The sequence below is a fragment of the Canis aureus genome, chromosome 19 (assembly GCF_053574225.1).
Source record: "Canis aureus isolate CA01 chromosome 19, VMU_Caureus_v.1.0, whole genome shotgun sequence".
Lineage (NCBI taxonomy): Eukaryota > Metazoa > Chordata > Mammalia > Carnivora > Canidae > Canis > Canis aureus.
The window spans coordinates 38,221,884-38,234,092 of NC_135629.1; the positions used below are offsets into that span (position 1 = coordinate 38,221,884).

The 12,209-nt window shown below is 38.9% G+C and overlaps 2 protein-coding genes across 13 annotated transcripts in view; one reads left to right on the top strand and one right to left on the bottom strand.

The window, feature by feature from the left end:
• The window catches only part of NEK4 (NIMA related kinase 4), a 34,683-nt gene extending 23,762 nt beyond the window's left edge, over nucleotides 1–10,921 (top strand). For 4 of the 12 annotated variants that reach the window (XM_077858621.1, XM_077858629.1, XM_077858628.1 and 1 more), the window contains 2 exons: nucleotides 7,795–7,848; nucleotides 10,585–10,921. In XM_077858621.1, coding sequence (XP_077714747.1) covers nucleotides 7,795–7,848; nucleotides 10,585–10,686 — 156 coding nt within the window. In that variant the 3' untranslated portion in view covers nucleotides 10,687–10,921. Of the gene's footprint in view, nucleotides 1–6,642; nucleotides 7,628–7,794; nucleotides 7,849–8,415 lie in introns of those variants that run through there. The other 8 variants (XM_077858623.1, XM_077858632.1, XR_013357864.1 and 5 more) reach the window with 7 other exon arrangements.
• Nucleotides 10,420–12,069, bottom strand: SPCS1 (signal peptidase complex subunit 1). Its single transcript, XM_077858640.1, has 4 exons — nucleotides 11,902–12,069; nucleotides 11,573–11,632; nucleotides 11,400–11,486; nucleotides 10,420–10,921 (listed from the first exon to the last, which is right to left on the bottom strand). Exons 1-4 carry the CDS (start codon nucleotides 11,935–11,937, stop codon nucleotides 10,796–10,798), a joined length of 309 nt encoding a protein of 102 aa, XP_077714766.1. The 5' UTR covers nucleotides 11,938–12,069; the 3' UTR covers nucleotides 10,420–10,795.
• Between the last annotated feature and the right edge of the window lie 140 nt (nucleotides 12,070–12,209).

Here is a 12,209-nt window from a genome sequence, read left to right on the forward strand (position 1 = left end):
TCTCTCTCTCTCTCTCTCTCTCTCTCTGTGGCTCTTGAGAATAAATAAATCTTAAAAAATAATAATAATAAAAATAATTATAGACTAACAGTTGCAAAAAAAAAAAAAGATAAAAAGAATTCCTGAATACTCCTCACATATGTTCCCTAATATTACTGTTTTACCACTTTTGTGTCATTACTCTCTTTCTCCTCTCCATATGTATATTTTTCTATTTGTGAGAATGTCTCCACCCCTAAATTCTTCAGTGTATTTCCTAAAAACAAGAATATGTCCTTACAGGGCGCTTGGGTGGCTCAGCTTGGTTGGGTGTCTGACTCCTGATTTTGGCTCAGGTCATGATCTCAAGGTTTTAGGCTCAAGCCCTATGTCAGGCTCTGCACTGAGTGCAGAGCCTGCTAGAGATTCTCTCTCTCCCTCTCTCTGAAAAGAAAAAAGAATATGGGAGAACCCGGGTGGCTCAGCGGTTTAGCACTGCCTTTAGCCCAGGGCCTGATCCCAAAGACCTGGGATCAAGTCCCACATCAGGCTCCCTGCATGGAGCCTGCTTCTCCCTCTGCCTGTGTCTCTGTCTCTCTCTCTCTGTGCCTCTCATGAATAGATAGATAGATAGATAGATAGATAGATAGATAGATAGATAGATAGATAAATAGATAAAAGAATATGTCCTTATATAACCACAGCTCTGTGATTAAATTTAGAAAATTAACATTGATATAATACCATTACCTAATCTACAGTCCTTAATTAAATTTCACTAATTGTCACACTGATATGCTTTATAACAAGAGAAAAAAATCTTTCTGGTCTCACATTCAGTAGATTCAACTCAATCATAATTGAATTAAATTAAAGATTACTTTTTAAAATAGCTTTATTAAGATATAATTCACTTACTATGCAATTCACCCATTTAAAGTGTATACTTCAGTGGTTTTTAATATATTCACAAATATATATTTGCTATTACCACAGTCCATTTTATTTTATTATTTTTTTAAAAGATTTTATTTATTTATTCATGAGAAACACAGAGGCACAGGCAGAGGGAGAAGCAGGCTCCATGCAGGGAGCCCGACATGGGACTCGATCCCAGGACTCCAGGATCACGCCCCGGGCTGAAGGCAGGCACTAAACTGCTGAGCCACCTGGGGATCCCTCATTTTTCTTTTGATGGTCCAAAATCCTCACCTTTATTTTTTGGCTGGCCTTGAAGGGAGGGAGGTGGTCAAGGTGAATCCTAATGGTCTGGAGATGGCTCCAGGTCCTCCCTGTGGGTGCTGTGGTGCTTGGGCCAGCTTCTCCTTTACATTCCCCCACCTTTGGGTGCAGTGGGTTTGGGCAGGGCCCTGCCCCCTGAATTTCTCCAGCTCCACCTTCAGCCCATAGTTTACCATCCAGAAGCCTCCAACCTTGGGTGGCGAGTGCAGCCACTGCTCCACCTCCTCTTTTTACTTCTTTGACAGTGTTCTTCAAAGCACAAAACTTTCCAATTTTGCTGAAGTCCAATTTACTTTCTTCGCTGCTTGTGTTTTTGGTGTCATCAAAGAATCTCTTCCCAAATCCAAGATTATAGAGGTTTACCTTTCGGTTTTCCTCTAAAAGATTAATAGTTTTACCCTGTACATTTAGGTTTTTGATATATTTTGAGTTAATTTTTATATATGGTATGGAGTAAAGGTCCATCTTCATTCCTATGTATGTAGCTATCCTGTTGTCTGACCACCATTTGTTGGAAAGACTGTTTTGTCACCTTGTCAAAAAAACGTTGACCATATACACATGGGTTTATTTTTAAACTCTGAATACTGTTTCTTTAATCTGTATTTATCCTTATGCTAGTACCATACTGTCATTAACTGTTGCTTTATCATAAGTTTTGAAATCAAGCTAGATGAGTCCTCCAACTTGGTTATTTTTTTAAAGTATTTTAGCTATTCTGGGTCCCTTACAAAGAATTTAGAATCTGCTTGTCAATTTCTAAAGAGAAGCTAGCTAGAATTCTTATAGGGGTTGCATTAATCTGCAGATTAATTTGTGGAATATTTCTATCTTAATAAAATTAAGACTTCTGATTCATGAACATGAGGTGATTTTCCATTTATTTAGATCTTCAATTCTTTAAACAATATTTTAATTTTCAGAGTGTAAGTTTTATACCTCTCTTGTCAAATTTATTCCTGAGTATTTATTCTTTTTGATGCTTTTGGAATTTTTTTATATTCATTTGGGATTGTTCACTGCAAATGCATGGAATTAAATTTGATTTTGAAAATCTTGACCTTGTGTCCTGCAGCCTTTCTGAACTTGTTTATTGGGTTTAATTTTATTTTTGGTTATTTATTTATTTTTGGTAGTGGTGGACTCCTTGGAATTTTCTCTATATAATATCATACCATCTAAGAATAGAGTTAGTTTTACTTTCTAGTCTGGATGCCTTTTACTTCTTTTCTTGCCTTTTGACCTGGTTAGAACCTCCAGTACAGTATTGAATGGAAGTAATGCAAGTGGACATCTTTGACTTGGTTCTGATCTAGGAGGGAAGGAATCCTGTCTTTTACCATTGGTTGACTGTGGGTTTTTATAGATGCCCTTTATCAGGTTGTGGAAGGTTCCTTCTTTTCTTGGTTTGTTGGGTGTTTTTTTTTTTTTTTTTTTTAATTGTAAAAAGGTGTTGGGTTTGTTGCATGCTTTACGTTGTGATGATTATATAGTTTTTGTATTTAATTCTATTGACAGGGTGTGTTACATTAATTTGGGGGTGTTAAACCATCCTTGCATTCCTGTGATAAACCCCACTTGGTCATAGTATATACTATATTACTTATATGTTTTTGGAATCATGTTTTTTGTATTTTGTTGAAGATTCTTTTGTCTATTATTATACAATATTGGTCTTTAGTTTTCTGTGGTGTCTTTGGTTGTATTAGGGTAATGATGGCTTCATAGAATGAGTTGAGGAGTGTCCCCTAATTTTCTGTTTTTGGGAAGAGTTAGTAAATAATTGGTATTAATTCTTTAAATATTTGATAGAATTCTCCAGTGAAGGCATCTGGCCCTGGGCCTCTCTTTGTGGGTAGTTTCTTTTTTCTTTTCTTTTTTTTTTTTTTTTTTTAAGATTTATTTATTTATTTATGATGGACAGAGAGAGGCAGAGAAACAGGAGGAGGGAGAAGCAGGCTCCATGCCGGGAGCCTGACGTGGGACTCGATCCCGGGACTCCAGGATCGCGCCTGGGCCAAAGGCAGACGCTAAACCGCTGAGCCACCCAGGGATCCCCTGTGGGTAGTTTCTTGATAATGAATTTAGTGTCTTGTTACACTCAGATTGTCTCTTCTTCTGTTTCTAATTTTGTCTTACTAGGAATTTATCCATTTCATCTAAGTTAACTGATGAGCATGTAATTATTAATAACAATCCTTTTTAATCTTTTTTACTTCTATAAGGTTGGTTATTTAGGAGTGTGTTGTTTAATTTCCATATATTTGGGATGCTTGGGTGACTCAGTGGTTGAGTGTCTGCCTTTGGCTCAGGGTGTGATCCTGGGGTCCCAGGATCGAGTACTGCATCAGGCTCCCCATGGAGAGCCTGCTTCTCTCTCTGCCTGTGTCTCTGCCTCTTTCTCTGTGTCTCGAATGAATGAATGAATAATAAATAAATAAAATCTTTTAAAAAATGTCCATATATTTTTAAGTTTCTCCAATTTCTTTTTGTTATTTCTTTTTTTTTTTTTTTTTTTTTTTTAAGATTTTATTTATTCATGAGAGATGCAGAGAGAGGCAGAGACATAGGCAGAGGCAGAAGCAGGCCCCCTGCAGGAAGCCCAGTGTGGAACTTGATCCCAGGACTCTGGGATCATGACTTGAGCAGAAGGCAGACGCTCAACCACTGAACCATCCAGGCGTCCTTGTTATTTATTTCTAATTGAATTTTATTTGTGGTTGGAGAACATACTTTTTATTATTTTTATCTTTTTTAAATTTATTGAGCTTTGTTTTATGGCCTAGCATATGGTCTAACCTGGAGAATGTTCTATGTATGCTTGAGAATATTTATATTTAGCTGTTGTTGTGGGGAGTATTTCTTAGATGTCTGTTAGTTCTAGTGTGTTTATGGTATTGCCCAAATTGCTTATTTTCTTGTTGATCTTCTGCCTGGTTGTTTTGCCCATAACTGAAAGTGGAGTATTATGTCAAAGTGAGGCTCGATGGGATCATGACCTGAGCCGAAGGCTGACATTTAACTGACTGAGCCACCTGGTGCCCCTGATCTTCTTTTCTTTTTTCTTTTCTTTCTTTTCTTTTCTTTCTTTTTTTTCTTTTCAACAGCTTTTTTTTAAAAAAAGATTTTATTTATTTATTCACGAGAGACAGAGAGAGAGAGAGAGAGGCAGAGACACAGGTAGAGGGAGAAGAAGGCTCCATGCAGGGAGCCTGACCTGGGACTCAATCCCGGGTCTCCAGGATCGCACCCTGGACTGAAGGTGGCGCTAAACCACTGAGCCACCCAGGCTGCCCCAGAAAATATATTGTTACAAGTCTGAGTACTGATCTCCCCCAAGGAGGGGCGTTGCTATTGTTATTTGCTTCTTTAGTGATTGGCTGGATTTTTTAGTGAAGTCTATTTTATCCCTTTTTCCTGTCCCCACAATGTAAGTCTGTTGCCTCTTAGCTGGTGAGGCCTTGGTTGTGTCCATGGCGACCTTGGAATGACAGTGGGGTTTGGCAGAGCTCTTTTGACTCTCCCTTGCCCTTACTTCACCCAGTTGTAAAGGTTTTTTAGTTACCAGTTGATGGTTCTCTTGTTTTCAACAATGTCTTGGGGCATACATTGCTCCACAGACTGACCCATTTAAAATTTGGACTCCTTTGAAGGATGGTTCCCACTGTCAGTGTTTGAAATCTGTTTTGACCCATGTGGGGGGGGTCAAAAACAGCTTCTTAGTTGTCTCCATCAAAGTAGGTGGCCTACAGGTTAGCCTGTATATACCTAGTGAGTCTATTACTCTCCTCCTAGTTACCATTCACCACTATTTCCAGCTTTTGAGAGCACTTGTAGGCTTAAATTTCTCCGCTCTGTACTAAACGAGGTCAGTTCATTAGGGAAAAGATTTGGTGCTGTTTTGTGTCTTTCTTCTCACCCCAGGGAAAATCTCTGAGCACAGATGGGAGTGAAGCATACTTGTGTGAGTGATACCCCCTCCTTTAGAAGCTCAGTGCGGATGAGGGGTGTCTCATCTTGGCATGCTTCATCTGGCATAGAGGCTTCACTTTATGGTCTAGGGAAAAGGTGACTGGGACCCCAGTATTTTCACTGGCCTCACTCCCAAGCTACAGCCTTCATTCTAAAAGTCCAACCTAATATAAAAAAGAAGGTCCCACCTCTTGGCTGCACTCTCTCAAAACTTATCCTTAACAATAATGTTGGGGGCAGGATAAGATATGCTGGTGTCCTGCTCCTCCCAGGAAGATTGCCTTTAGACTAGGAGTGGTAGAAATGTGGAAAGGGAGCCCAGTGTTGTTGGCTACAGTCTGATGTAGAGTTTTTGTCTCCCTGAGCTGGGACTGGAGAGGGAGGCAGTTGGTCTTGGTTCAAATACCACCCACTTTCACTGTTCTAAGTAGGTTTCAGTGGATTTTCTTGGAGGAAAAAAGTATCTTTATTTGCTATTGAATGCTCTCAGAACCACTTCAGAGACTTTAAATGGTTGTTTTTAAAAATAATTTTCACCTGGGGGGTGCCTGGGTTGTTCAGTCAGGTGGGTGTCCAACTCTTGATTTCAGCTTAGGCCATGATCTCAGGGTTGTGAGATCCAGCCCTGCATTGGGCTCCACACTCAGTGAGGAGTCTGCTTGAGATTCTCTTTCTCTCCCCAACCGCGCTTGCATGATCTCTCTCTCTCTCAAAAAAAAATTAATAAGAATTTTCACCAGTTTCACTGAGGAGGGGTCCTCAGAGCTCCTCAAGTTATGTTAGATGTGGAACCAATTGGGATTACATTTTATGTTTGTTAATGTCTTATTTAATCTGGGGTAGGACATTTTTGAAGACTATAGCCATATGTTTTATAAAATGATCCTTGGTTTGGATTTGTTTGTTTGTTCATGAACAGATTCAGATTATGCATTTTCAGCATACCGCAAAAGTGATATTATGTCCCCTCTTTGCACTGAATCAGGAGGTGTATCACATCTGTTTAACACATAATTAGGTGTTATTTTAATTCCAGGCATATATTGAGTGCCACATAGTGTAATTTTTGGTTATTAGACTGAAATTTCTGTTTTTTGTATTAATTTTTGTGAATGCCTTTCCTGAATTATCTATGGGATTTTGTTGTTTTATCTTCTAATATTCTAATATTGTTGTGTTTTACTAAGAGCTCTTTGTATTAATGATACTCTTTGGCATGTATGTTGCAAATTTTCCCCAGTATAGTGTTTGTTTTTAATTTCATATGACTTTAGTTTTTGATATCTTGAAGCTTAAAATTCAAAAAAATGATAGTATTTTCTGATACTATTTCCACTTCTGGTGTCATGCTTAGAAAAGCCCATCTTCTTTTTTTTGTGAAAAGCTCTTCTAAGATTACAAAGATTTTTTTTCTACTATATACTGATTTTCTTTTTATTTCCCAAATAGGTACGTTTGCAGGAGCACATGGGTGAAAAATATACAACTTACAGTGTGAAAGCTCGCCAGTTGAAATTTTTTGAAGAAAATGTGAATTTTTGAGAATTAAATCTGCCAGAACTAAAGACCTATTTTCAGAGGTTTTTAGCTTAAACAGAAACAAATCCATAATAATGGTTAGAGGCCATTCACCATCCTTATAGCTTTTTTTTTTTTTTTTAAACTGGGAAAAAAATGGGATGGACCAGAATAATATGAAGCAATGTCACAAAAGAATGAAAAAAACCTTTGGCAATTTTACTTTCTTGATGAGGGAAATCTGTTAGAAGATGTCTGTTTGGTTACTGTTTACTGAGCCTTAAACCCCCTCTTTGTATTTAGAACTTTATTTTTTTAAGATACTATTTAGCTTGATTACAGGGCCATAAAATATGAGATTGGAAGTTTTATATTGTACTGTAGTGATAAATGCATAGGAGAAATGAATGTCTTATAGTGATACTAGTTGTCATTGTTAATAACCTTAGGTAGTAGTTGATAAATTATTTTTTTAAAAAGTCAATTCACCATTCTGGGAGTAGATCTGAATATGAAATTATATCTACTGCTTGAGTAACTGAATTCCTTTTTTACATATTGATGGATGTTTAACATTTTATTTTCATTTCATATGAACCTCATGGTATATAAGAATTGAAACTAAGAAATATTTTGGCTTTGGCAAATCAGTGTTTTTGTATACTGTTTTTTTTTTAGGGTAATATTTTCATTGGTGAAAACATTTCTTCAACACTAATTCCCTTTCAAATTAAGCAATTTGTAAATGAAGTCCAGCTCCTTTTAGTTGTGTTGGACATTTATCTCCTGAAGTTTTGTCTTCTTGTACATCAAATTATTGGTTGTCTTTAAATGTATGACTATTTATCACATATTTTATTAGCTGTTTAACAAAGGGGAATTCCTATGTGGGAAATAAATTGTTTTTATAAAATAAGTCTTAATTAGTGAATTTTCAGTTCTGTATTCAAAGGACTTTAAAAATGAATATTGCTTCACAAATGTTTTCGTTTTTTATAATTAAAAATGTTACCTTACTTTCTTTGAAAATTACATACTCATAAAATACTGTAATGAAATGTTCCCTTTCTACTCACTTAACAGACGTTTAGTTTTTCCTGTGTGCCAGGTGCTATGTCAGGAGCTGGGGATATAGTGGTGAGTAAAACAATACTCCTGCTTACAGTGCTCATAGTCTGGTTTCTGAGACCTCTTAGTTTTACTTTGAAGGGTTTGTTAGAACTCAATAGTAAAACCACACAGTCCCAGTCCCATTTGGGGGCAAACTGTGGGTCTTCTTGAACTATTCACCATTTCTTACATCAAATCTATCTTTCTGGAGAGGTCAGTTTTACTCAAGTTTTCTCACTTATTGCTATAATGTATATATTGTTTTCTTAGAATTTAAAAATTCTCCCCCATGTTATTATTCCCATTCTGTATATTTTTATTTTCTTTTAAACATTGTTTTCATCCCAATATCTTTTGGTTATTCTGTAGTTTTCCTTGAGTGCTAATCATTTTTCATCTTTCTTATATTATTATAAAACACTTTTAACAGTATGAATTTTCTTCTCAATATACTCTTGGCCACATTTCAGACTTTGATATTATTTTGATATTCTTTTTTTATTTTTATTTTTTTTTTATTTTGATATTTTTAAAGTCAGTAATTCTAGTTTTGATTTTCTCTTTAAGAAGTGTTCCTTAATTTCCATATGCAAGGTTCCTTGGCTATCCAAAAGTAGAGCATTCCTGTGAAACCCTTGGGAAGCTGAAATGGTGAAAAGCGGAGTATCCCTCTTTCTGAAAGTTCGTGATACACCACTTCACCTTTATGAAAGACATACAGTAGTACCTGTTTCTGCTGAAAGAAATCTGAAGAGGATTTTCACTTTTATCAAAAAACGCCATTACTATAGTAACGTAAGCCTTTTCTAAAAGTGAAGTGGCATGCAACGAGCTTGTGGAAAGCAAAGGATGCCTGAATTTCGCAAACCGGGAAAATTTTATCTCCTGTTCCAACTACATTGCAGTGTTGCTACTGAATATGACCTGCCTTTTGTTTCTTGGAATTGTTCTTCCCTGTGGCTCAGTAGATGACCCATAATTGGAGTGGCCCTATGGGCATTTAATAAAGGTGAATTGTTATGCACAGAATCACTTGCCTTTATGTATTATTCAAACTTATATTAAGACCTGACCAGTAGAGTATTGTGGTGAAGGAAATGTTCTGTATGTGCATTGTGATGAAGTAGCTACTGGTCATATATGGCTTTTGAGCTCTTGAAATGTGGCTAGCTTGAGGAACTCAGTTTTAAATAGACACAAGTGACTAATGGCACCATATTGGACAGTGCAGCTCTGAATCATTCATTAATATCTATTGATCACCTACAATGTGTCACCAACTCCTAGGTACTATGCAAACAGTAATGAGCATAAGATTCCTGTTCCCATGGAGCTTACATTCTGGGGGGATGGAGGGGATGAAGAAATACATAATGTGGGAAATATTAGTGCAAATAGAATAAAGAGGCATACCATTGTATTTTGATAGCGCAGGAGATGCTTCTTTATAGTCACATCTCAATAGAGACCTGAATGAAAGAATAAGGGGCAACTGGGTAGCTCAGTTGGTTAAGTGTTTGCTTGCAGTTCAGGTCATGATCCCAGGGTCCTGGGAGCAAGCCCTGCATTGGGCTCCCTGCTCAGTGGAGAGCCTGCTAGCCTGCTTCTCCCTCTCCCTGTGCTTATGCTATCTCTGTCAAATAAATAAAATCTTAAAAAAGAGAACTTACTAAAATAGAAAAAATAAGTCATGTATATCTGAGGGAAGCATAGAGAACAAGTCCAAGTCTTCCTTTTGATCACCTGTCCACTTGATCTACCACAATCTGAAAGGTGGTAGTGTTGGTCTCCTACCAAGAGTGTAGCTTTGCCAAACTCTTATGTACATAACATTCTTTATACATTTCATGTCCTATTTAATACATAATGATTCTTAACAGTGACATCTTGGCAGCTATGAAATACCTTTTCCCATTTAATGCTTTCTGATATTAAGTATCTGACTTTCTCACAATTACCCCTTTCTGCTTGCTCTACCTAATATATCATTGTTCCTGTTTTTAACTTTTGGATACCATCTTGAAAAAAAATAGGTAACTTAACTTAACCCTATTTGGGAGCTCCTAATTTTTTAATCATATTACTCTTACTGATATGCTTGGTCTTATTTCTGCTGTCTTAAGTTTTATCTTTTTTTTTTTAAACCTTCCTGACTTTTGTTGTATTAAATAAGTCTTTGCTCTCATTTTTTAAACTTATATCTTATTAATAAGTCCTATTTTTCTGGTTCTGAGAAATAGAGTATCACTTCTAGTAACCCTCTCCCATCCCACACACAAAAACCTTTAGAACATTTTTCTCTTCAGCCCTCTGGCAGATTTAAAAGGAACAGGTTTCCACTTTGGTCCACCTCAAGTAAAGCATGGATTGAATTTTTTCTGCTTAACGACCTTATTTTAGGGTGCCAAAATACTACTTTCCCACGAATTTACATTAGTAAATTTTTTTTATAGGTGCTTACTGTTGTCAAGAAAGACATGTATTAGGAACTTACAGCTACAGAAAATAGAAATGATGCTTTCAAAACCACAAACTTCTAACTTTGGCTTTTACTAGTAGGTTCGCTTGCAGAACAATGAACAAAAGACTCTTTAGACATAGACTTGCATTGAGTTTTAATTGAAAACATTAAAACAACTTAACCACTCGTAATGAATTATAAAACTTTGACAGTTAAATTGTACTATCATTTATGAGGCATTTGTCACTTTTTGTAGACCTGAAAGAAGCTTTGCATACTTGTGTTTTCTGTTCTCATTTCAGACGAAGATTATGAAGAGATGGTCTAAAGTATTTATAAATCAAAAACCAGCTGAGTTAGAAGTGAACTATAAAGAGAACAAAATCTACACACAGCTGTGCTGAAAGAGCAGCGATGGGTTTAAGCTCATGTTTCGGATATGAAAACAATTGAGCTCATCTCACACAAAACGGAAGCAGGTGCAATAGTAAAGCTAAATCATGGAAACCCTAATTAGTTATTTTTAGCATGCCTCTTAATTTTTCTTTCTCCCGGTTTCTTGTCTTCTGAACCTGAGTCTTGGACAGGTAACCACTTGAGGGGATGCCGGCGATAAATGGGCCATGGAGGAAGTGTCAACTGAACCAGAACAGAGAAAATCCATCAATATTAAACATTAAAAGTCTGAAAGATCATTACAGATAATGCCTGGTTCCCAAATACCTCCTATGCTAACAGCATAGTAAAAACAGCAGCAAAACTGACATTCCAGTTATACCTCTGCCCAAACAAGATAAATTAAAAAACTGGGAACAAGCCTCACCATTGACACATAAGGCTTTAAGAGCTAAACGGTGAGGAGGGAGCACTGTGAAGACCAGAGGAAATTACCACTAGCTCTGACCTTAAGATTACTGCTTGGAGCAGCTGCCAAAAGAAATGTCCTTTTATGCTGTGTCCTTTTATGCAGCTTACTTTATGTGACACTTACTTGGCATTCTACTTTTCCAAGGACTGATGACAAAAGTCGGTGCTGGTTCTTACTGCTAGGTCCAACCAAACCAACCAATTCAGAGTGAACTTGTCACTAACATTCAAATACCCACAAACTTCTTACCAAACACGAAAAAGCAAATCCGGCCATAACTATATAGACAGTCCACCCAAACTGTTCGGCCACGTACCCGTAGATAAATCCAACTATCTGTAAACAAACGAAGTGTGTTAAATACAGTCAAGCTGGCTGGGGGCGGGGGAGAAGAAAGAATACTGTGCAAAACCGATACTTACTGCGGAAAAAAGAATAATTCCCTGAAACATCTGTTCAGCTAGCTTCTGGCCCTTGTAATCCTAGAGGTGAAGAAGAGCAAAGCAGGAATTGGTTCCACCGCCGCAGACGGTTTCCGCCCTGGCCTCGCCGCGCGGGCACCGGGCCACCCCAACAGCAGGGGCCTCCCCAGGGACCGGGCAAGAGGCGAGGTTCTGGGTGTGCGGGGCGAACAAGCCTCCCAGGGGAGCAGGGCAGGGGCACCCCCGGAGAAGAGAGGTGGGGACGCGAGCGGCGCAACTCGGCGACGCAGGAAGGCGGCCCGTCCGCCAGGCACCGCGCCGACCCTCACCATCTGCGTGGGGAGCGAGCTCAGATGCTCCAGCATGGCTGGCTGAGAAGGCCGGCGGCCGGCGGAGGGCAGCCGCGACTCTCGGGCCGTGGCCCCGGGGCTCTGGGGCGAGGCGCAGCACGGCGGGCCCGCGGAGCCGGGGAGCGCGATGGCCGCGGCCCCGGAAGCGGATGTTGCCCGCGGCCCCCCGCGGCCCGAGGCCCCGCCCCGCGCCGCCGCCGCTACGCGCCCCCCGCTGCGGCGACAGGCTGGCGCCCGGCGCCCGGCCCGCGGGGGAGGCGGCGGCGGCCGCGAGCAGGCATCGCGCG